The sequence below is a fragment of the Pteropus alecto genome, unplaced genomic scaffold (assembly GCF_000325575.1).
Source record: "Pteropus alecto unplaced genomic scaffold, ASM32557v1 scaffold223, whole genome shotgun sequence".
In the NCBI taxonomy this organism is placed as follows: Eukaryota; Metazoa; Chordata; class Mammalia; order Chiroptera; family Pteropodidae; genus Pteropus; species Pteropus alecto.
Window position 1 is genome coordinate 2,141,627 of NW_006434441.1, and position 22,254 is coordinate 2,163,880.

Below are 22,254 nucleotides of genomic sequence, written 5' to 3' on the forward strand. Positions count from 1 at the left end.
CATTCAAGTTAATTATATTAAAAACGCAGCTCCTCAGTTCATCGGCCACATTTCACATGCTTAGTAGCTGCATGGGGCTAGAGGCTGCCACACTGGAGCGTTTCTATCACCATCGTGCTGTCTGCAACCTGAAGCGGAAGGGCCTCTGTTTGGGGGCCATTTGCTAGAACAGAGTGGAATCCTGCTTGTCTCTTCTGTTTTCTCATCTTCAGGGTTAGAGCACAACATTTTGGTTAGGTTCTTCATATGCTTTGAGCACAAAAATTTGCTAAATTTCCATCAAGGATGGGATAAAATAGTAGTCATTTAAATTCAACATATTATGATGCAGTCTGTTTACTTACTGTGGCTGAAAACATGGAACATTTAGAGAATTTGGAAAAGTGTTATATTCTGATTGATCATCGGTATCTGTCATTTGAAAACCTTATTCCTTTAGAATAAAATAGCATTGTTTTAATGTATTCTTGTATTTATAAGAGTTTATCTGATTCCAAAGGTCAAACAGGATTTATGCATCACCCATCATTTTTCACTTCCGAGCCACCAAGTATTTACCAGTGGGTGAGTTCTTGTCTGAAGGGCGAGGGGTCGCCACCCTACCCCTACCTCCCTGGTGCCTGTGAAAGAAGCCGGCTTGTGGTCTTGGTATGTATGCATAAGAGGCCTAGCTTCCTTATCATTTTTCTTTTTCTTTTATGATTTTTAAAGTTATACAGTAAAATTAACTTGTTAAAAATTCTGTGTGCAGTTTTGTGAATTTCACCAAATGTATAGATTCTTGTAATCATCATTGTAAATAAAAGACAGGACAGTTCTGTCATCCCCCTGCCTACAAAATTTCCATACGCTTTCCAGATTCATCTAAGTATTGCCTGTGTCAGCAGTTGGGGCATCATATTGGGAACCTGTAACTGCTGAGTGCTAGTCTGTAGAGTGGATGTCTCACATTGATTTATCCACTCACCCACTGAAGATGTGTGGCTTGGCTCCAGTGTTTAACAGCTATGAAAACAGCTGCCATAAACATTCAAGTCAGGGTTTTTGTGTGCATATACGTTTTCACTTTTCTAAGGCAGGTACCCAGAGGTGGAGTGATGGTCAGATAGTAAGTATGTATGTAGTTTTTTAAGAAGCTATAGACTGTTTTCAGGGTGGCTGTACCATAAACATTCCCACCGTCAACGCATGAATGTTCCCATTTCAAATCAACGTTTGATATTGTCACGATTTTTAATTTTTGCCATTGTCATAGATGTATAAGTGATATCTCATTGTGGTTTTAGTTTGCATTTCCTTAATGGCTGGTGCTATTTTGAGAGTTCCAGATATGTGGATTGCAAATATTTTCTCCTGGTTCGTAGCTTATCATATTTCATCATTCTCTTGATGTGTCCTTTTCAGAGCAAAAATGTTTAATTTTGATGAAGCCAGTTTATCCAGTTTTTTCTTTTATGGCTAGTGCTTTTAGAGTCATGTCTAAGAATTCATTTTTAACTTCAGGTCACAAAGATTTTCTTCCTTCGTAGAAGTTTTACAGTTTTACATTTTACATTTAAATCTATAATCCATTTTGTTAATTTTTTATAAGATGTGATATTTGGGTCAAGGTTCTTATTCCACTTGGATGTCCAGATCTTTTAACACCATTTGTTGAAAAGACTATTTTTTCTCTCTTCCTTTTTTGCACTTTTGTCAAATATCAATTGACTATAATTATCTGGGTCTATTTCTGGACTCTTTGTCCTTGTCCATTGATCTATCCACACAGATCTGCGTGTCCCCATAGTCTTGATTACTGTAGCTTTGTAGCAGTGAGTCTTGAAATTGGTTAATGTGATTCCTTCCACTGATTCTTCTTTTTCAAAATTGTTTTAGCTATTTTAGTTCCTTTGCCTTTTTATTTGAATTTCATACTCAGTTTGTCTGTAGCTACCAAAAATCTTAATTGAAAATTTTCCCTGGAGAAACACATTTTTATTTATTTTTAAAAATTAGTTCATTTTGAATAGTTAATACATGTTTGAGGCCAAATCTTCAAATAGAACCAAAGGGTGTTGGTAAAGGTGAGTTCTTTCAGCACCTGCCCTTCGTCCCCAGCACTGGAGTAGCCTACCCATGTGTCCTTTGTTGGCTGCCCCAGGGAGGGGACCTCCCAGGCTTAAAGGGGCACCATGATCTTTGGTCTGCCTGGGGACATGCTGGTGGTCCCACTTGCCTCCCCTCTGCTCCATGTGGAGGAGGGCTTCAGAGCCCCATGCAGAATGGTGATTCTGCCATTTAAAAAATGGCGATAAGATAACCTAACGTAACAGATATTATTTTAACGGTCGGTGTGCAATTCAGTGGCATTAGATACATTCACAGTGTTTTAAGAGCAGCTTAGTCCCAGAACTTTTGCATTCCTGGCTGCTTGTGTGGAAGCATTTATGTGAAACCTCCAGAAGCATTGGCCTCACCTAGCTTGCTGACTTGTGTGGGCTCAGATGGCTCTAGGCAGAAAGGGGAGTGAAGGATTGTGGGTATGCCAGCGCCGTTCCACCTCCAGCCTAAACAGGTTAGTCAGCTTGCAGGTATTCACATTACAGCTCCCCGTGTTAGATGTAATATTAGTCAAGTCCAGGGGTACATCATCCCTAGCGCCTTGTTGGTTGGGGGCACAGAATTCTAAGACCTTCCAGCGTTGTACTAAAATGGCAAGAAAATCATGTTGCTGCATTAAAAAAAAATCTTGCTAGTGGTATAGATTTTGGTGATTGTAGCAAATGTTCAGATGAGACCCTCGAAGGCTGAAGTGGAGAGGGGTTAGTGTTAGAGGATCAGAGGGTTAGAGGGTTAGGTTTCCATGAACTGGAAACAACCCACATATCCATCAGCTCATGACGAAGTTTGGTACATCTGTAGAATGGATACTGCTCAGCAGTAGAGACAAACGCCTAATAGATGCAGCAACGCTGATGACTGCCCAAGGCACGCCTAGGAGCAGAACACAGACTACACATTCTGTAGTTCTATCTGCATGACATTGTGGAGGAGGCAAACTGCTGGCAGGAACGGAGCTGAGTTGTCTCCGGTGCTGGCACAGGCGGGGCGGATGGACCATAGGGGCACAGGGAACCTCGTGGGGTGGGGAGGGTGTTCTGTGTCATGGCTGTTGGAGCGGTTACACGAGTGTGTAACACTGGTTGCAGCTCAGAGCTGTGCACCTGAGGTGGGTGAACTGTCCTGTATGTATCGACACCTCATCATTTGAAAATAATATGTTAATTTTTTTCTTGTGCAGAGTATTGCACTCTACATTCTAGGTGATGAAAGCTCTGTTTCTGATGAATCCTCCTCACAGTATTTATCCAGAATAACTCCAAGTAAGTCAATGTAATGTTAAACTTCCCCAAACAAAATTTTGTAAATGTTGATACCAGAGCTGAAATGAAAAAGTTCAAAATTTCTTACGTGTGTGCTTTAGAGGCCATGTCCTGCACTGTTCTAGCATGTGGTCCACAACCGATTTTCAGAGACCAGGGTTACTTAGAATCTAACAAACTGTATTTTCAGTGTGCCTAAGAAAGACTATTTTAACTTTAGGGAAATTATACTTTCCAGTGTGACAGAGTACCTCGTATTTTATGTTTTAAGAGTCGTTAACAGATTTTTATTTTGCAATGTCTTCCACGTGTTATGTGTTTTCTTTACCAGGAAGATTGTCAATATAAAGTTTCCTTTTGTTACCTTTTAGCGTCCCAGAAGTCACAAGCAGAACAAGAGGAAAACAGGTGACCTTTATTCAGATTGTGCTTTTATGTAAAAAATATGAAACACTATTGTGTATGTTACCCTTCTGTGTAACAACTTTGTGTTTTCTTCTCTCACAGGCTTAGTGTCCAGCATTCTACATCAGTTTCTAGTCTAGCCGAAAGATTAGTTGTCTGGATGACTAGTGTAGGTAAGATTGTCTTCATTACTTTTTACGTGTCTTTGAAATGTCGGTGAGAACCCTGTTTTCCCTGGACGCTCCTTCCTCACTAAGCCCAGCGTCCTCAAAGCAAGCTAGACCTGGGGGCACAAGGAGAGGGCTCCACCCTATGAGAGGGTCCCACGGGATTCAGATTATGGCCCATCAACCGCACTCCCTTTCCCTGACAGCCTCACAACTTTCATGTAATAACATCTGCGACACCAGCCTTTGACTCTTGGCCTCAGAATGGCGAGCACTGATCACACTGCACATCAGACCTGAGGCCATTGTGATGCTCAGACAGCAGAAGGGAGTATTTCTGTAAATCTGATATAGCAGACATACTTTGGAAGGGTGCCAGCCAGGGCATTTAGGCACCGGATGAAGATTGGCCACATGAAGGGAGAGAGTTCTCCATCCTCCAGCCATAACCCTGTGCTCCTGGGTTTCAAACTGAGTAAAATGCTAAAGAAATCATTTATAAAAATAAAGAACTAAAAAAAATTACTGATATGAAGATATAAAAAAGTTTGTATTTTAAAAAGTAGTACTCTCATGAATATTATGGGATGTTTCTGAATTCTTATCTAAAGAATTTTTAAGTGACTTAGTTTTTTACTGATCTTTTTTTTTTGTATGCCCCCTTGGAAATTAGTCACCGTCATGTAGTATTATAGATAGCATAGCTATGCTGAAAAATGTTGGATGAGTTCCGTCCATTTGAATGAAATGTGGTGTTCTTACAGAAGGCTGTGTGAAATGTGTGTTTGGAGAACAGCAGTGAAGAGTACAGATACACTGGTCACCAGCATTAGGGGTGGAACGCTGTGGTGTTGGGAGCAGGCCCTGTGTGTTCGCGCCTGGGTGCTGTCCTCCCACACCCCCACCACTGTAGGTGACCACTGCCCTGCCTAAAGTTTGTATTCCTTCCCTATTTTTTGTTGTAGCTTTATCATCTTTATATATTTTGTTTAGTTTTTTATGTTTTTGAACTTTACATAAATGGGTGTAAATAGAAATGTTTCTACTGTCTTATTTTCTTCACTCAGTATTGTTATTTATCCATGTTGACTCATGTAGCGATAGGTCATTCATTTTCATTGCTATATAATCCATTGTTTGATTATAGCACAACTTATTTATCATTTCTGTTGATGATAGCAATTAGGCTGTTTCCTCCTTTCCCTTTTTTTGCTATAATGAAACAACGTTGCTAATGAATATTTTAATTCATGTGCACAAGTTTGCATGTGGCTATTGTTGGCCGGTAGGGAAGGCCCTGTCCATACAGGCCAAGTGTTTTCTGGTGCGGTCATACCAGCATGCCCTCCACCAGCCGTGGGTGAGCATCACGGTTGCTCTGCGGAGTTGCCATCACTTGGTATTGGACGACTTTAATATTTGTCTGTTAAGTGAGTGTGTGGACTTCTTTTCCTGGTGGCTTCAGTTTGCGTTTTCCTGATGACCCACTGAATAGATCATCTTTTCATATATTTATTGACCATTTGTGTTTCCTCGTATGGAAATATTTTTAAGTTCTTTGTGCATTTCCTATTGGATGGTTTGTCTTCTTCTTAAGAGTTTTAAGAGTTTCGTAAAGACCTTTCCTACTAATCCCTGATGTCAAGACACTCTCTTGGGAATAAGATAGATAAAATTTTTTTTTCTGATTTGCCAGGATTGACGTTTACTCACTTTAGTCAGGGGATAATTGGGACAGTGGCAAATCTAAATGAAAGCTTTTCTTTTCCTTTCACCATCACAGGATTCACTCTAAGGGACTTGGAAACGCTTCCCTTTGGAATTGCTCTTCCCATCAGAGATGCAATTTATCACTGTCGGGAGCAGCCTGCGTCAGATTGGCCGGAGGCTGTCTGTCTCTTGATAGGACGCCAGGACCTCTCCAAGCAGGCCTGTGAGGGAAACTTGCCCAAAGGGAAATCTGTGAGTGTCAGTGCGGAGTTAAAGGTTCAGCTTTAGCCTCAGTAAAATCGAAGTGGAACTGTTCTTTGGTTTTCTTTAAGTCTCTTTGCAAGTGTGTGAATCAGATCATCTTTTTTCTGTTACATGCCAGGTTGGGTTTATAATTGGACAGATCTTATTAGTTGTAAATTGAATGTGGGAGCAGGAGCTTATGTGATCACTCAGTCTTGCCTGGACCTTTCTTCGCCCTGAGTGAGGACCTATTCTCCTCAATGGGGCAGCTGTCATGAACTGCTGGCAGGTAATGGCTTTGTAATTATTTTGCGGAGAAGGGGCAGCATGTAGGTCCTAAATTTGAATGGTTAACGTATAATGGTTTTTACTTTCAGATGTTTCTGATAGGTTGAATTTCTTGAATTTAACCTTTTAAATAGCTGCGAATATATCTGTTTAACCACCTAAAAGTGAAGTCCCAGGAAAAGGATTTTTGTTTAGAATGGTTATAAGGTGTCTTAATGTCATCCTCCTGAACTTCCTCCTTTATCAGTCGTCGAGTCCGTTCTTTTAAGAATGGGCTCTAAGAACCTATGGATAGAAATGAGGTGCTTCAGTTATTTCTCTTTTAAAACTTAAAAATAGAACTTTTAAAATTTCTAGAACTCCGGTTAACATTAAGAAACTAAGTGGTAGCACTGCATTTCTGTGAGGACCGAAGGAGATTGAGGGGAGATGCTTCCACTCCTGGTAAAGTGCAGACTTGGCTGTCTCTCAGTAGCCTGGGGGCCAACAGATAATAATCAGTACGTTGTCACTGTTTAGAATCCCCCTTAGGTCTTAGGCTCTAGATGCTTCTTCAGAACCTGTATCAAAAATCATTCCTAACATCCATGCTGCCCAGTGGATCTTTGACGGAAGCAGCTCCCATGGGGATCTGGTCTCCAGCAGGGTCATAACCGGGATCTCAGTTTCAGCTCGCACTTACAGGATGAGTCTTAGTTGAATTGGTGTTTGTCTTGTTTTAAACAGAAACCTTTTTTTTTTTTTTTTGCTAATAATATCGTCATCCTTTCCTTCACCAAGATGAGTTTTAGCATTTAGACCTCTTTCACTCACTGCAAGTGAGAGCAGTATAACATCATTAGCACTAAAACAAAGTGGTGTTGGTAATCATTCATCTGTATTTAGTTGTCATTTTAAGTAGTTCGGTCTAAATTCAATTTGTTTAGTTATTTGAGGCTATATTTTATAACTCATTTAAATTCAATTTATCAGTTATTTGGGTGTGTACTTTACAGCTAACTCAGCCACTAGAATATAGTTTCTTTTAAAATTAGCTATTCCAAAGGAACCATAATGAACTTTTATGAACTAAGAATGATTAGTCATATCTGCCGTTATTTTTTTCACACTGTTTCCACATTAAATGTTGCAAAACTCTAGCATTTCAACTAGGAGTTAATCTTTGTTAAAGGAGTGTAAAACCTTAAGAGATAAAACTAGATTCCATGCTGTTCCTGGCTGTGCTGCAGCCTGATTGAATTATCTGTACTGGGAGGGCTCCCGTTCAAGCATGCGCTGAGCTTGTGGGGATGGAGTGGGAATCAAAGGATAAACCCTTCTCATTGGTTTTGGTGCCCTCAGTACCTTCCCTTTTAAGAAATTTTTATTTGGAGCATGCTTATAAAAAGAACTGGAAACCAGCCACAATCAGTTGTGTTTAAAGTACTAAAAGAGGGGAGTGTTGTCCAGCTTCCTCCAGCCCTGGTGTGTGTCCCTCATGCTGTTCTCTTCTGCTTACACTAATCAGAGATAGTATTTAACGTATGTGGGTTCTTTAGGGTCAGATTCCACGTACAGTAATTTGTTTCCTTTTCAAGGTATTTAGGATACAGTTAGGCTTTTACAATTTATCCAGACCATTTCTTTCAAAGGACTCAGCCTCCTGACTACTGTCCTAAATTTAAACTTTTACTCTTGGCTCAATAAAGAATTTCCAAGTGGGTGACCTAATTGTACTTGAAAAGAGAGTTCTAGGTCAGAGTCCCGAGACACCTTGGGAACCCAGGCCAGCCTGCTTTGAAGTCTGTGGTTTCTCTGTGGTAATAGCCACTATCTGTCATGGACATCCTCAAGTCAGTCTGTGCGTGTTGACTGGTTTGTAAGTTGTCACTATAGTCAAGTCTGTTTCTCAGGTGCTCTCCTCAGATGTTCCTTCAGGAACAGAGACTGAGGAGGAGGATGACGGCATGAATGACATGAATCAGGAGGTCATGTCACTCATATGGAGTGAAGATCTGCGGGTGCAGGATGTGCGAAGGCTGCTTCAAAGTGCGCGTCCGGTACGCGTCAGCGTGGTGCAGTGCCCAGAGCTCAGCGACCACGAGCTGATCGAGGAGAAGGAGAACAGGTAACAGGTGCCAGGAAGGGACACGTGCAGTTGGAAGCACCTCATGTTCATGTTTGTGTCCAGCCTCAGCAAATCATGCACGTTTTCACAGCATCTGGCATTTATGACGGAAGCCTTATATTACAGACCCTCCTCCTGTCTTATCCAGAAAGGGCAAATCTAAACCATTTTGCTCCTAGTTACTTTGATACTTCACAAACAGCAAAACACTGGAGTCATTCTGTGTTTTGATCAGGAAGATATTTTGAGGGTCCTTTTGTTTCGTTTTTCTGTAGTTTAAATTTACACCAGTGTTTTTTTTCTGATGGGCTAGGTAATGCTCTGTTAGCTTTCTCTCTGGCCACTCTCTAACACTTACTGTGTCCCTTATTATATCTCTATGATGCTAACTTATCCCTTGATAAACTGTAAGACTCAGTAGTAACCAGTGTCACATGGCTGTGACATTCCAGAGCTGTTGCCTTGAGACAGTTCAACTTAGATTTTAAAATTCTCTCCTGCTCTTGAAACTTCCTGGTCTCCCTCAGCTGCCATCTCTGCCACTGTTTTCTCCTTCTAGTTTCTTTACTTCCTGTGGTGCTGCTTCGAGGGAAGGACCATCACACTTAGCCTCAGGCTGCGGAAGATCTGAGTCAGTGAGACTCTCCCTGCCTCTGTCCCTTGGGTGGACCCCAGGTGTCAGTCACTAAATGAGATGGGATGATGAAAGTTGATTAAGTGTGGAAGTTAGTGCAGGATCTGGAGCCACGATTGGCCATTTCTGCCGGGACTTGGATGAGTTACATAACCTCTGGCTGTCTCCACTGCCCCCTCTGTAAGACTAGGCCAGCCATTGCATTGATGCCTTGCACGGCTGCTCTGTGTGGCCAGTGAGTTACTTCTGCATGATGCTGGGCACACTGCCCAGTGCATAGCCTCACTCAGTGTAGGCAGCGCTTCTGAATAGGGTTCCTGGGTTCTGTGAGGCTGACTCTTTTTACCTTTTTAATATCTTTGAACAGAGTCTGTCTTTAGATGTTATTTATCGGCAGTGCTTTCTCTCTGTTGGTACCCCATGAAGTAGCTAGCGCTGCATCTTACACTCAGTGACATCTTACGTGGAAGGGGTACAGTGTTATTTTCCTTACAGTAATGTGGGTTACATGTGTGATTTCTGCAAAAAAATTCTGTAGGATGTTGCTTCCTGGGCTTGAATTGCCCTGGTTCTGAATTAACATAGAGAACAGTGTTCCCACAGAATCTTAGGACAGCAAAATTTTCCTCACCAATGACCTCAAAAAGCAGCTCTGAGTGTGTGCAGGCTGGGGAGCGCTGCAGGCAGGAGAGCGCTGCAGGCAGGGCAACACGTGCCTATGAGTGGCCTGGTCTGCAGAGGTAGTGTTCACCTCTGAAGGGTGTTTCTGCGTCTTCAGATAGCCCTGGTGTTGTTTCCTGGTTATAGTGCCACCCCCTTCATAATTTATTTGATTTTGTTTTGTTTTAAGGGGCTCTATGGAATGTGACTTGTTTTATCAAAGAAATAAGTAGCCCACAGAAGCCATTTTAAACTTGAATGTCACTGATGTATAATGTTGTCGGTCCTGTAAATCATCGTTGTGTAGGTGAGACCGGTTCCGTGTTTGCCCTGGAGACACCAGGAAATCCACTGACTTTCAGTGGAGGGACTTCCTTTCCCTCCTCATGCATGGCCCCAGAGGGGGCACTTCCCAGTTTTGTTTTGGCAAAAAGGGTGGGAGGAAGACCCAGTGTATGTACTGAGGGCAGCCAGACTGAAAACAACACAGTGAGAACAGCCGGAGAGGACAGTGTTGTCTTTTGGGAGGGTTCACATCAGAGCAGTTTAGGTTTCTCTTTTTGGAGACCTGGGAGAGGAAGCCTGGGTTATAGACCAGCTGGTTTCCATTCAGAGCAAATACGAAAGAAGAGAAAGGAACTGCATCTCCCCTGAGAGTTTCTAGTGGCAGTGAGAGTATTAGCATGAGAACGACTGTGCTCGGACCATGTTTGGGTGACTCATCGACATCTTTTGTGGGTTTACAGGACGTGACTTCATCTTACACAGCATGCCTTCTTTTGAAATACTTGTCTACAGATTGCATTCTAATTATTTTTCATAAAAATGTTTCACATGTTGGTTTTCATCCTGATTGTAGATTGCTCCAGTTGTGCCAGCGCACTATGGCCCTTCCGGTGGGACGAGGGATGTTCACTTTGTTTTCGTACCATCCTGTTCCAACGGAGCCGTTGCCTATTCCTAAGCTGAATTTGACTGGTATGTTAAATTCTGGTCTCAGTGAGGAAGGAAAATGATTAAGTATATGTTTAATGGAGTTGTTTTGAATTATTTAAGTAAAACCAATGAAACACTCTCTCTATCCCAAGTGATTTTATATATTGTTTATGGCTATTCTCGTGATTCTCTCAGCTCAAATAGCAAATCAGACCAAAAGCTGAGGGAAGTAGAATATAGCCCATTGCTAAGTTTTGCTTTTAATGAGACCATTTCAAGATATAAAAAGGCACTTGGGAAAGTTTAGAAAGATATCATTGGTAATGTGAGCTTATTGGACTTTAAATAATCTCAAAGTGTAACGTGTAAAAATATTTAGAAATATTTGAAATATCTTAATTCTTATTATGGATACATGGTCTTTGTAGGAAAACAAGGGAGTACACTTACAGCAGTCCCACTTCCAGGAGTTCGCAGTGCTCACCTTTTTCTTCATACATTTCCAAATATTGTTTCTCTATTTTGTAATTCTGTATTTGTTTATCAGAAAATCTGAATCTGTTTTAGAAACAATTTAAAAATTTACCGGATTGTGAACATCCTTTCATATCTAGCACATCTATGTATACAATTATGTATAAGTATGTGTGTAGTATTGAATACACGTAGTTTTAATCAACAACTTCATTTTTATTTGCTCCAGAGTATTTCATATAATGGAATATAGTTTATATAAATAGCCTGATATTGTTGGAAGTTATTGTTTGTTTTTTTTTTTTCTTTTTTTTTGCTACTTTAAATATATCGTTGTGCTGTATTCGTTGTACTTGGAGTGACTGCTTAGAAGCAAAACTCCTAGGGCAGCAGGGTGCTCAGACTCTGTTGTCAGTGAGCGGCTTGTCTGCGTGCCTTCCTGATGGGCTGTAGGAGTTTTACTTCTGCCAGATCTGAGGGTGCTGCTTTCCCAGTGTTAGCAATCACAGGAGGTTTTACAGGCGTGTTCACTGGTGCTGGTGTGAATGTGTTCTGTAGGTGACAATTGTATATAGTCAGAATTATTAAAAATCCCTTAGAGCAGGATCTCTCAACCCCTGGGCCGAAGACTGGTACTGAGTACTGGTCCGTGGCCTGTTAGGAACTGCGCTGCACAGCAGGAAGTGAGTGGCGGGCAGGCGAGCGAGCGAAGCTTCATTTGTATTTGCAGTTGCTCCCCAGTGCCAGCATCATGGCCTCAGCTCCACTTCAGATCGTCAGGCATTAGATTCTCATAAGAGCACTGGTCCCTGGTCCTGGCGCCCAAGAGGTTGGGGACCGCTGCTTTAGAGTATATGTGGTTTTATGAGACCAGTACAAAATGTATGTATAACGTATACAGTAATGTATTGCATTTAATATATGCAAGTATAATTCTGCAATATTTCAAAGTTGCATAATTTTAAAAGTTCAGAGTCTCACTCACATTTGTAACGAGCTGCGCTTTCAAGCAGCATATGGAAAATGCCATCATCTGAATGAAGAACCATTCCCTTCTCCAATGTCACACCTACTCTGGAGTCTTTATTTCAGCGAGGACAGCAAGCAGAGTGACCCTCACTATCTTAATTATTCTCTCAGAGATAAAGCAACTCTAGCAAAATCTGAGCAATTGTTGAATCTTGACGGAGGGCATGATATATATAGGTGTTCATTTCATTAGTCTTTCAACTATTTGAAGGTTTTCGTAGAAAAAGTTTGGGTTAGAAAAGGACATGCAAAATTGGCAAATATTAAAATGTCTTAAATCTGGATGGTGATGCTTGGCTGGTGTTAAGAAATAAATACGTGAAGCATTGTCTTCGTTTTTCTGAATACATTTAATTAAATTTGCACAATTTATGACATTCATCTCCGGCTTTATTCTGTTAGCCATTCTGGTACACCCTTCCAAATTATTTTGATTTAATAATAAGTTAATTTAGGAAAAATGCTTTCTTATAAAATAGTTCCTTAACTCACCGATATGGCCTGTCTTGTTTTCGAATGATTTTATTATTGAAGTAAATTTGCTTTATCCTTTGCCTTTCGTTTTCTTTTGTGTGCATATGTTATGTATAAGATGAATTGTTATTTTAGAAAGTTTATGCATCTTATTATTAATCTCTTTGCTTTTTTGACAAAGTAAAAGTTTAAGTATTTGCCTATAGACAGTGTAGAATTCAGTATTTGCCTGTAGACAGTATAGATCAAAACCAAAAGGCCCAAGCCAAGGAATTCAAAGAGAACATGACTTCATGACTGTTTAATTTATATTACTTTTAAATAAATTGACCATAAAATTAAATTTAGTGAGTACTCTCGTGGTTCACTGGGTAGCTCATCTATAAAATGATGCTTTTTATATAGGACTGTCTCTGAATGAGTTTGGTGTTTTTAATAGTAGCGTGTAGGTATCTATATATAGAGAGAAACATATATAGGTAGTAGTTGGAGATAGAGCACATTTGTAAAGGTCATTGTCTCTTTTTAAAATGTCATTTACCCTTAATGTTCTGAGAAAAATATGGGATGGCGTGTTTAAAATTAATGTCAGTGTCACCAGCCACATGTTGGGATTTAGTATTCACATAATGTGATCTTAGTCTTCATTTTAATTTTTTTTGATAAGCTTCCTGCTGTCTGAAAGATTTCAAAACAGTGGGTACACTAATCAGATCTGTATGAATTTAAATTGGTATCAGCTTTCTTATAACCCCACGTATTTTGGCAAAAGGACAATGAATTATTTTAACAATTGAGGTTTTTCTGCCTTCAACTGAGTTTGGTCCACATGTGTGAAAGTCTGAGTGTGCCCAGTAACCTAGTGTCATCTCAAGTGTCAGGAGACAAAGGTTTTGAATGTAGGAAAAGCTATCTCAGATCTCAGAAATCTAATTCTAATGATCTTTTGGTTTGGGTCTACCATCCTCCCCACTATAAATGCGCCTGCTGCCCAGGGCGTGCCCCGCCGCGGAATACAACTGTGGACCTCAGCAGCGGGAACGTGGACGTACCCCCCAACATGGCCAGCTGGGCCAGCTTCCACAACGGTGTAGCCGCTGGCCTAAAGATTGCCCCGGCCTCTCAGATTGATTCAGCCTGGATTGTGTACAACAAGCCCAAGCACGCTGAGTTGGCCAATGAGTACGCGGGCTTCCTGATGGCCTTGGGCCTGAACGGGCACCTCACCAAGCTGGCTACTCTCAACATCCATGACTACCTGACCAAGGTGAGCGCGTTCCCTGGGCTGTCGCAGTGGCTCCTCGTTGCTCCTCGTTTCTCCGTTTGCTCATCCTTCCTTATCCTGAGTCCATCCTGCTCGTAGGCTGTAGAGCGGCTCTCAGAGGTGTGGTTGGGGTACGTCACTTCCCTGGTTGAACCCGTGCGGTGGTCATCCATTGCTCTTAGTGCATGTCTAGGGCCTGTGTGGCTCTTCTGTAGTCCAGCCCACTTCGTACCACTCTTGCTTGGCTCCACACACACCAGCTTGGGACTGGCCATTCAGCTCCTTGGCAAAGCGGACTCTTCCTTTTGGTGTAAACTCTTCCACTTCTAAGCCATAAAAATGCACCCACTTAAAGTATACAATTCACTGGTTTTTAGTGTATTCACAGAGTTGTACATCCACTGCTGCTGATAATTTTAGAACTTTTTCATCGCTTTATAAAGGAGCTTCAGACCCAGTAGCAGTCACTCACTCTTCCTCCCCCGTCCCCACAGCCCCTCGTCTACTTCCTGTCTCTGGATTTGCCCATTCTGGGCATTTTATAGAAACAAAGTTGTACACTACGTGGCCTTTTATGATTGGCTTCTTTCCCTCAGCGAAATGTTTTCCGGGTTGGACCGTACTGTACCTTGTATCGGCGCTTCATTTCTCATATTGGTGATAGATGCAGCATTGTACAGATATGCCATATTTCATTTATCCATCAGTTGAAGGATATTCGGGCATTTCTACTTTTCGGCTATTGTGAATAATGCTGTTATATACATGTTTTTGTGTGGACATATGTTTTCATTTTTCTTAGGTGTATTGCTAGAAGTGAAATTGCTGGGTCGGGTGGTAACTCTTGTTTAAATTTTTTGGGAACCACCAAACTCCAGAGTGGCTGCACTGTTTATATTGCACCAGCACTACCTAGTCCCAGTTTCTCCACATTCTTGCAAACACTTGTTACTGTCTGTCTGTTTCCTTATAGCCCTCTGGGTAAGTGGGAAGTAATGCCCCACTGTGATTTTGGTTTCATTTGCCTCATGGCTAATGATGCTGAGCATCCGTCCATGTGCTCACAGGCCATCTGTAAGTATACTTTGGAGAAATGTCTATTCAGATCCTTGGCTTATTTTTTAATTGGGTTGTCTTATTGAGTTGTAGTCTTTCTGTATTCTAGATACAGGTCCATTAACGGGTAAAAGATTTGCAGAATTTTTCTCCCATTCTTTCGGTTGTCTTTTCACTTTCTGATGGTGTCTTTGAAACACAAAAGTTTTTAATTTTGATGAATCCAGTTCATGTTTTTTTCCCTTGGTTCTGCATTTTTGATCTCATATCCAAGTCATTGCCTAACCCCAGGACACGAAGATTAACACCTCTGTTTTCTTCTCAGGGTTTCGTAGTTTTAGCTCCTACATTTAGTTCTTTGATCCATTTATAGTTACTTTTTGCGTATAACATAAGGAAGGGCCCACCTTCGTTCTTTGGCATATGGCTGTCCAGTTATCATGGTGCTGTGTCTTGAAAAGACTGCTCTTTTCCCATTGGATTCTTTTGGTGCCCTTGTGGTCAGTCCACCATCAGTGTGTTTGTTTCTGGGTCACCTCGGAGCTGTTTACATGTTCTCTCACCTGACATGTTTCTCTCACTTTCTAAAGTCGAGTACCCCACTCTCTGCCCCTTCCCTGGCTAATTTGTACTTCTTCTTCACGTCCTATTGTTATGTTTACTCTTTTAGAGATTCGTAAAGATTCTCCATCCCCTCCTAATCTAAACTAGGCTCCGTTTAACACTTCGTTCCCCGTTTGGGCACTCGCTTCAGGAGCAAGGAGCATGTCTGTTTAGTTTAGCTGTTGTATTTTTGGTGCCTCTCACTGTGCCTACCACATGAGAGTGCTTACTGAAAGTACTGGCGGGAAGTATTTTATTTGGAACCACCTACCTGATTTGGAAGCGACCTAAGTTTCAATCTTTCTGTCTTAGGGTCACGAAATGACAAGCATTGGACTGCTCCTCGGTGTCTCCGCTGCTAAACTGGGAACCATGGACATGTGTGTCACTCGGCTGCTCAGCATCCACGTCCCTGCTCTCTTGCCCCCAACATCCACGGAGCTGGATGTCCCTCATAGTGTCCAGGTGGCTGCAGTGGTCGGCATTGGCCTGGTGTATCAGGGGACAGCCCACAGGCACACCGCAGAAGTCCTGTTGGCCGAGATAGGTATGGCGTAGGTGGTGCTGTGTCTTCATAAGCATACATTCCCAGTCTATGAGAAACAAAGTAAGGATGATGGAGAAAATAGTAGCTGTTCTAAGGATAGAATGAACTGGTACTAAAAAACAAAAATGGAAACCTACAATTCGTGTTTCCCGAGGCTGGTATTACTGTGCAGGTTATTAGTCTGCATTTTTATTTGGCCAGCTCAGTATTGAGCTCCAATGACCCTGTTAATAAGGTAGCCTGAGGTCTCAGTCACACGTGAACATGCAGTCCTCCCGCCATGTCTCTGCTAGGCAAGGTGCTCTGCACTTAAAACTCAGAGTTCTTGAAGACACAGTGTTTATTCCGTGGGACAATAGCACTTCCAAGAGAATGGAAGTGATGACTCTTACTTTCCTCCATTATGTGCTAGGGTGTATGTTGGTGCTGAAATGCATTTCTGTGATTTTAATTGAGTCTAAGCTTTTTGGAAATCTGTCTTACGTGTCGTCATCATTGGCATCACCGCATGTTCAGAAGTTCAGGCGTACACTTGCATGTCTTCTTCTGTCCTATTCAGGACCTTTTCTATAGATATGTCAAGCTGTGTTGTCGAAGACCCTTTATTCTCTAGATTGATTGTAGCAGTCAGCTGCTGGCACACTAATGTGACATAACACGCAGCACACAGTTGGCCCGGGTGTCTCTGCTTCCAGCTGTAGTCTGTGGGCTGTTGCCCTGGCCCTGCTCCCACAGCCTCATTCTGGGGCCCAGGCCAGAGGGTGTGCTGTTCTCATGGTGACGACAGAGGGTGAGAGGAGGACAAACATGGAAGCACAGTGTAGGCCTTTGCTGCCGCTGTGCAAGCTGAGACCCCAGGCCAGTGCTAGTCACATGCTCAGATCCCTATGAGGCTATGTCGAGGGTGGGTGTGTGTGTACTTGCACTGCAGGCCCTGAAGACTTGAGGCCAACAGTTTAGTTTACTGCAGTGATAAAGTAAGTTATCCTCAAAACTGAAATTTCCCTGTTACTTAAATACGTAGTAGTGTAGGTTGTTGGTCTGCCAAACGCTTATTGAGACGATACTCCAGGCTGGCTTCGAAAGCTTGTTCACCCACAGGGCAATTTCACATTCTTTGCCTTGTGATACCGTCGTATGTGTCACAGCCAAGTACACTCTTTGCTGTCGTACGTAGAGGGTTTCCACATGCTTGCGTGTGTGCATGCTGCTTCTAGTCTGTCCTTTCCACATATCTTTGTCATGAATGTTCTGAAACGTCGATTCCATATTGTTTAGTATCATTTGAGTTGGTGTTCTGTAAACTGCCTAATTGTTCCTGTTTTCATGACTCTTTCTAAATTCTCTGCTATCATGCATAAACATTACACCGATTACTTTTATATAATATTTCTTTTTTTAAAATGCATTTTTCTGCTGGATATAAAATCCCAGGGAAAGATTTTTATATATAATACATTTTGTTGCCCTAAAGAGTACAGTTAGGATTATGGGATGCTTTTTAAAAGAATGAATTTTCCACCCGGCCAAACTTTTAGGGTTGTTACACAGAAATTCTACTAGAGTAGGGCAGCTCAGTTGTCTATAGATTCAAAATAAGTGTCTGGAAACAATATTTAATGTGCTTAAAAACTTTTAAGTTTCCTTCCTGTTCATTGTCAGTATTTCAACATGTTTTCACCACATCTAATGAATGGATTTAAAAATAAAGCACAGACAAAATGCAAGAGATTAAAATTTAAAACTGTTTTTGAGCACCCCTCTCTTTAAAAATATTTTTCCTTGTTGTGATTTTTTTTTTTTTTTTTTAAGTAAAACCCAAAGCTTCCTAGTGTTTTAAAGTCATTACTTTCAAATCAACAAATTAAAAGAACCATTTGGGGGCTTTATTTTGTAGTAAATTGACGGTTGTGGGCACCATTTGCGATGTCACATCTTTCTGAGTGGGGTTATACTGAATCATAGTTCTTATGTGGCTTACTAGAATGTTAACTCTGATCCTAACTTCTATGAGTTAGGGGCCTGAGAGGGCCAGCTTGAAGCATGTTGTGTCCTGTTTCATAGGCCGGCCTCCTGGTCCCGAGATGGAATACTGCACAGACAGAGAGTCCTACTCTCTAGCTGCTGGCCTGGCCCTGGGCATGGTCTGCTTGGGGGTAAGTGCAGTGCTGCATTCCGAGGCTTGGGGACGACACCTGTGTTCTGAGACAAATGACGTTTAGCACTTTCTTCTGAATATGCTCTGCCTCTCTGTGACTTGACTTACCCTGACTCTCAGCTCCCTCTTTCTGGGTATTTTTCAAGGTGCTAGTTTCGGAAGTGGAGAGAAATTGTGTGAAGAGTGGGCTTTGAGGTTTCTATCCCTTGACCTAGAACTAAGTGCTCATGAATGAATCAAGGGAATGAAGTCTCTCAGAAAGAGTTTAAGACACAGGTGAAGTGACAACCCATTCAGGAAACAGAAAATAGTGAAAATGTGTATAGGACGGGGGCCTTTAAGAGTCTGTAGCATTGCTAGAGAGAAACTATAGCCTTCTTTTGGCACTTGGTGGTCACAGCCTTGCAAAGGGTTGCCACAGCAGCATTTTGCTTTGTGATGGAAGGCGGCAGGCATCACGTTGACCCATCTGATCCGTCCCTGAGACGTGGTATAAGGTTATCAAAAACGTTTCGTTTAAGGACTGTATCAGCTGGAATGAGAGTTCCTTGAAGAACCACCATCACGTTGTCACACTGAAACTAGATTGTGCAAAGCAAGCTGACTGCTAGCTCTCTGACTCTTCACATTTGCATGTGAATCAAAGAGGCAGATGGTACAGTGTAAGGGCTTCACAGTGGGAACTGGGACCTGGATTCTGGTCCTGACCAGTGACTCATGTCATTTACCTAGAGAATTGTCTAGCGGTTAAGCAACTCTGTAGGTTTCGGAGTCAAACTGCCTTGTGTCATATCCAGCCCTGCCACTTACTAGTTGTGTCACTTTGGGCTTCATCTCTTTGCCTCATTTTTCTCACCTATGAAATAGTAGCTATTGGACAGAACTGTTATATTGAGAAGTGAGCCTGTGTGGGACGTGGAATGGTTCCCGGGGCAGAGTGAGTCGCTTTTATGACCCCAGTTACCATTGCTGGGGTGGTTCATAGGCGTAACAGTGCAGCGGTTCCAGTGTTCACAGTCAGGTGTCAGTCACATTCCTAATGGTTTCTGATCGTATTAACTGTATTTTGAAGCCTTTATGTATTTTGTGACGTGAAAGTATTAACCTGAACATACAAATATTGTAATTTTAATGTGAATTATTAAGAGCTTGAATATCTACTCAGTAATAGTGATTTTAATTGGGAAAACAACCCTGTAACACCCTGCTTTGGAGTTAGTTCGTTATTTTGTTTGTATATGTTGTGAACCTTATTTCATAAGCTTCCCTTTCCTCATCTGTCTTTCGTGTTCCAGCACGGCAGTAACTTGGTAGGTATGTCGGACTTGAATGTTCCTGAACAGCTTTATCAGTACATGGTTGGAGGCCACCGGCGCTTTCAAGCGGGAATGCACAGGGAGAAGCATAAATCTCCAAGTTACCAAATCAAAGTAAGTCCACATCAGTACAGTAATTTGAAAGTAGTGGTTTTCATACCAGCCTTAGTAAATATGTTCATTTTAAGCAAAGACTAGTATGCAGAAGAATTCTATAATGATTCAGAACTCTTATGTGAATAAACTTGCCTTTTGATAGGAAGGAGACACCATAAATGTGGATGTGACGTGCCCAGGAGCCACACTTGCTCTGGCTATGATCTACTTGAAAACCAACAACAGGTGTTGTGTCCGCCAGCCTCCACCCCTCCCCGCCACCGCGGGCAGTGTAACTTCCTTTCTGGCATCAGCAGTCAAACTGAATTATCTTACTGTATTTATTTCCCCTCTGCTAGATCAATCTGATTTCAGTTCTCTCAAACACTTCAGATTATGTAGATTTTTATCTAGAAATAATGTTTTGCTATTTTAATGATATTTGACAACATAGTTGCCAAATTTCATTCCCGTTTTATAGTTGATGTCACTGACAATCAAAAAATGCCCACATTCCTTCTTAATAAATTTGCATGTCGTTGTGAGGACTGGCGAAGCCAGAAGTACTTAGCCTTATTCTGTTCTTGATTCCTCTGTGTGAATATGGTTTCTGCTATGTTCAAGGGCTTTCCTTGTGACCACACGTCTGCCTTCCCAACTCCCATGGTCAGTGCTGACATGAAAGCAGACCATTGGTGTTTTATTCTTTTACATTTTGCATAGGAGAGTAAGTTGGATAGGAGACATTAAACCATGTTTTAAGTCTCTTAATTTAAAAAATATTCTGAGATTCAAGAAATTTTTCAGTGTTATAAATTCCCTGCTTAGAAAAAGCGAATGTATGCAGTATTGAAAATGGGTAAACAGGTTTTTATTCATCTACTGTTGGGATGAGTGTGTATGTCGGTGCTTTCTTGTCACCAGAACAAGATAACACTAAACACAGCAGCCCTCATGGAGTTTATGTTACATAGTAAGATACACACACACATCGTAGAGCCAGAGTCATGTGCAAAGAGAGCAGAGTAGGGGATGGAGTGGGGAGAAAGGTTTGGAACTTGTGTCAGGCGTCTTCTTGAGCAGTGCGCTCAGTGACGCCTTCCACCAACAGATCCGTCGCAGACTGGCTTCGAGCTCCTGACACTATGTACCTGCTGGACTTTGTGAAGCCAGAGTTCCTGTTGCTTAGGGTATGGTCCTCGGCGCTGTTTCATTTTTGTTAACATGAAGAGTCTGTCTATGGCTCTCAGGATTAGCTTGCAAAAATGTAAATGTTTCTACCTGGGAAACTTTCACTTTTAATCTGTCATGTCACTGGTAGTGTTCTTTTGGAATTTCCCACATTTAGCTGTGGAATGCAGAGAAGGCAGCCATGTTGACAGATACTTGGCATTGAGGTTCCAGTGCTTTTCATGTTATTATCCAGGACTTCCTATTGAGCAGCAATGATGGGCTTCACCACTGCCCTTGTTGTTAGGGTACAGTTTTGCTATTAAGAGTGAGATTAATGACAGTAACTGTTTGACATAATTGCCTAAATTATTCCCTCTAGAATGTTTAAACGTGTATGTTTTTAGCATATGAAAGCCTTGAAATTATGTAGGCCACTGTGATTCTTTTATGGAACAAGTTTTAAAATGTCCTCTCTAACTTCCCCAATCTTCGATGGTAATCAACTCAATTTTAGTTTTTTGTGTTGAAATCTAAGTCTTCATTTTACTTTAACAAGTAGCTTAGGTTGGCCATATGTACTTATTTGAAAAATTACCATTGGTTGGGAACTGATTCTCACATTATTTTATTTAACATGATCATTGTTAACAAAGTCTGGGCACTTGCCCACTCTGATTAGTTTTATCTGTATATCCTATTTAAGACCCTGGCTCGGTGCCTGATCTTGTGGGATGACATTTCACCAGATTCCAAGTGGGTTGATAGCAATGTCCCTCAGGTAAGTACGTGCGACAGACACTGTTATGGCTCCAGTGGCATAAAATTGTGGTTTCTTGTGGAATTTTCCAAAACCCCATGAGATCTTTTTCTTAGGAAGGTGTATTGATGATTACAGTATCTCTTGAAAACATAGGAACTTTGATTTTAAGCCTGTGTGCTGACCACAGATCAGCCTGCCTTTTCATCCCCAGATCTCAAGAAATTGTAGTTTTTAAAAATTAAGTAGACCAAAGTACTCTAAAGTATTTTTGACATTTTTATCCTAATTAGGTACACATTTATCTAAGGTGCTGTTTTACTTTATTTAGTAAATAAGAAGATTGTATCATAAGTGACTTCTGAGTATTTACTGGCTTACCATAGCATTCTGAAATGTTATTCTCCTGAGCAGTCTTCTAAAAAGGATGTTGAGAATAACTCTTCAGATTTCTTCTGTTCTGTGTACTTGAATTCATATGTTCAGAAAAATATATAGCTTTTTTTTTTTTTGTAGCCTTTATATGAAGCAGATCAAATCCATTCTTGGTTGTTAAAGCTAGATATTGATTTTGTTTTTTTTTCTGATAAATTCTTGTTCAGTGCCTGTGCTTAAAGGAGTGGAATGTGTGTCTCCATGGTAGCTACAGATGAACACATTGATTATTTGGCTTGGCCTGAGTAAGGGGCCTAGGAGCTAACCTCTCCTCCGGTAGACTTAATCCTAGAAATGCCCCTCCACCGAGAAGGGTGTGTCTCTGAGAAGAGTTCCATCCCGTTGCCTTGTCTTCTT

General features: G+C 41.4%; 1 protein-coding gene across 1 annotated transcript in view; it reads left to right on the plus strand.

The window, feature by feature from the left end:
- Positions 1 to 22,254, plus strand: part of ANAPC1 (anaphase promoting complex subunit 1) — a 71,505-nt gene that overhangs the window by 29,585 nt on the left and 19,666 nt on the right. The window contains exons 21-34 of the mRNA XM_006909446.3: positions 500 to 648; positions 3,284 to 3,365; positions 3,737 to 3,773; positions 3,873 to 3,943; positions 5,721 to 5,899; positions 8,071 to 8,285; positions 10,439 to 10,557; positions 13,488 to 13,759; positions 15,728 to 15,962; positions 18,027 to 18,118; positions 19,416 to 19,550; positions 19,696 to 19,778; positions 20,644 to 20,722; positions 21,409 to 21,483. Coding sequence (XP_006909508.1) covers positions 500 to 648; positions 3,284 to 3,365; positions 3,737 to 3,773; positions 3,873 to 3,943; positions 5,721 to 5,899; positions 8,071 to 8,285; positions 10,439 to 10,557; positions 13,488 to 13,759; positions 15,728 to 15,962; positions 18,027 to 18,118; positions 19,416 to 19,550; positions 19,696 to 19,778; positions 20,644 to 20,722; positions 21,409 to 21,483 — 1,823 coding nt within the window. The remainder of the gene's footprint in view (positions 1 to 499; positions 649 to 3,283; positions 3,366 to 3,736; positions 3,774 to 3,872; positions 3,944 to 5,720; positions 5,900 to 8,070; positions 8,286 to 10,438; positions 10,558 to 13,487; positions 13,760 to 15,727; positions 15,963 to 18,026; positions 18,119 to 19,415; positions 19,551 to 19,695; positions 19,779 to 20,643; positions 20,723 to 21,408; positions 21,484 to 22,254) is intronic.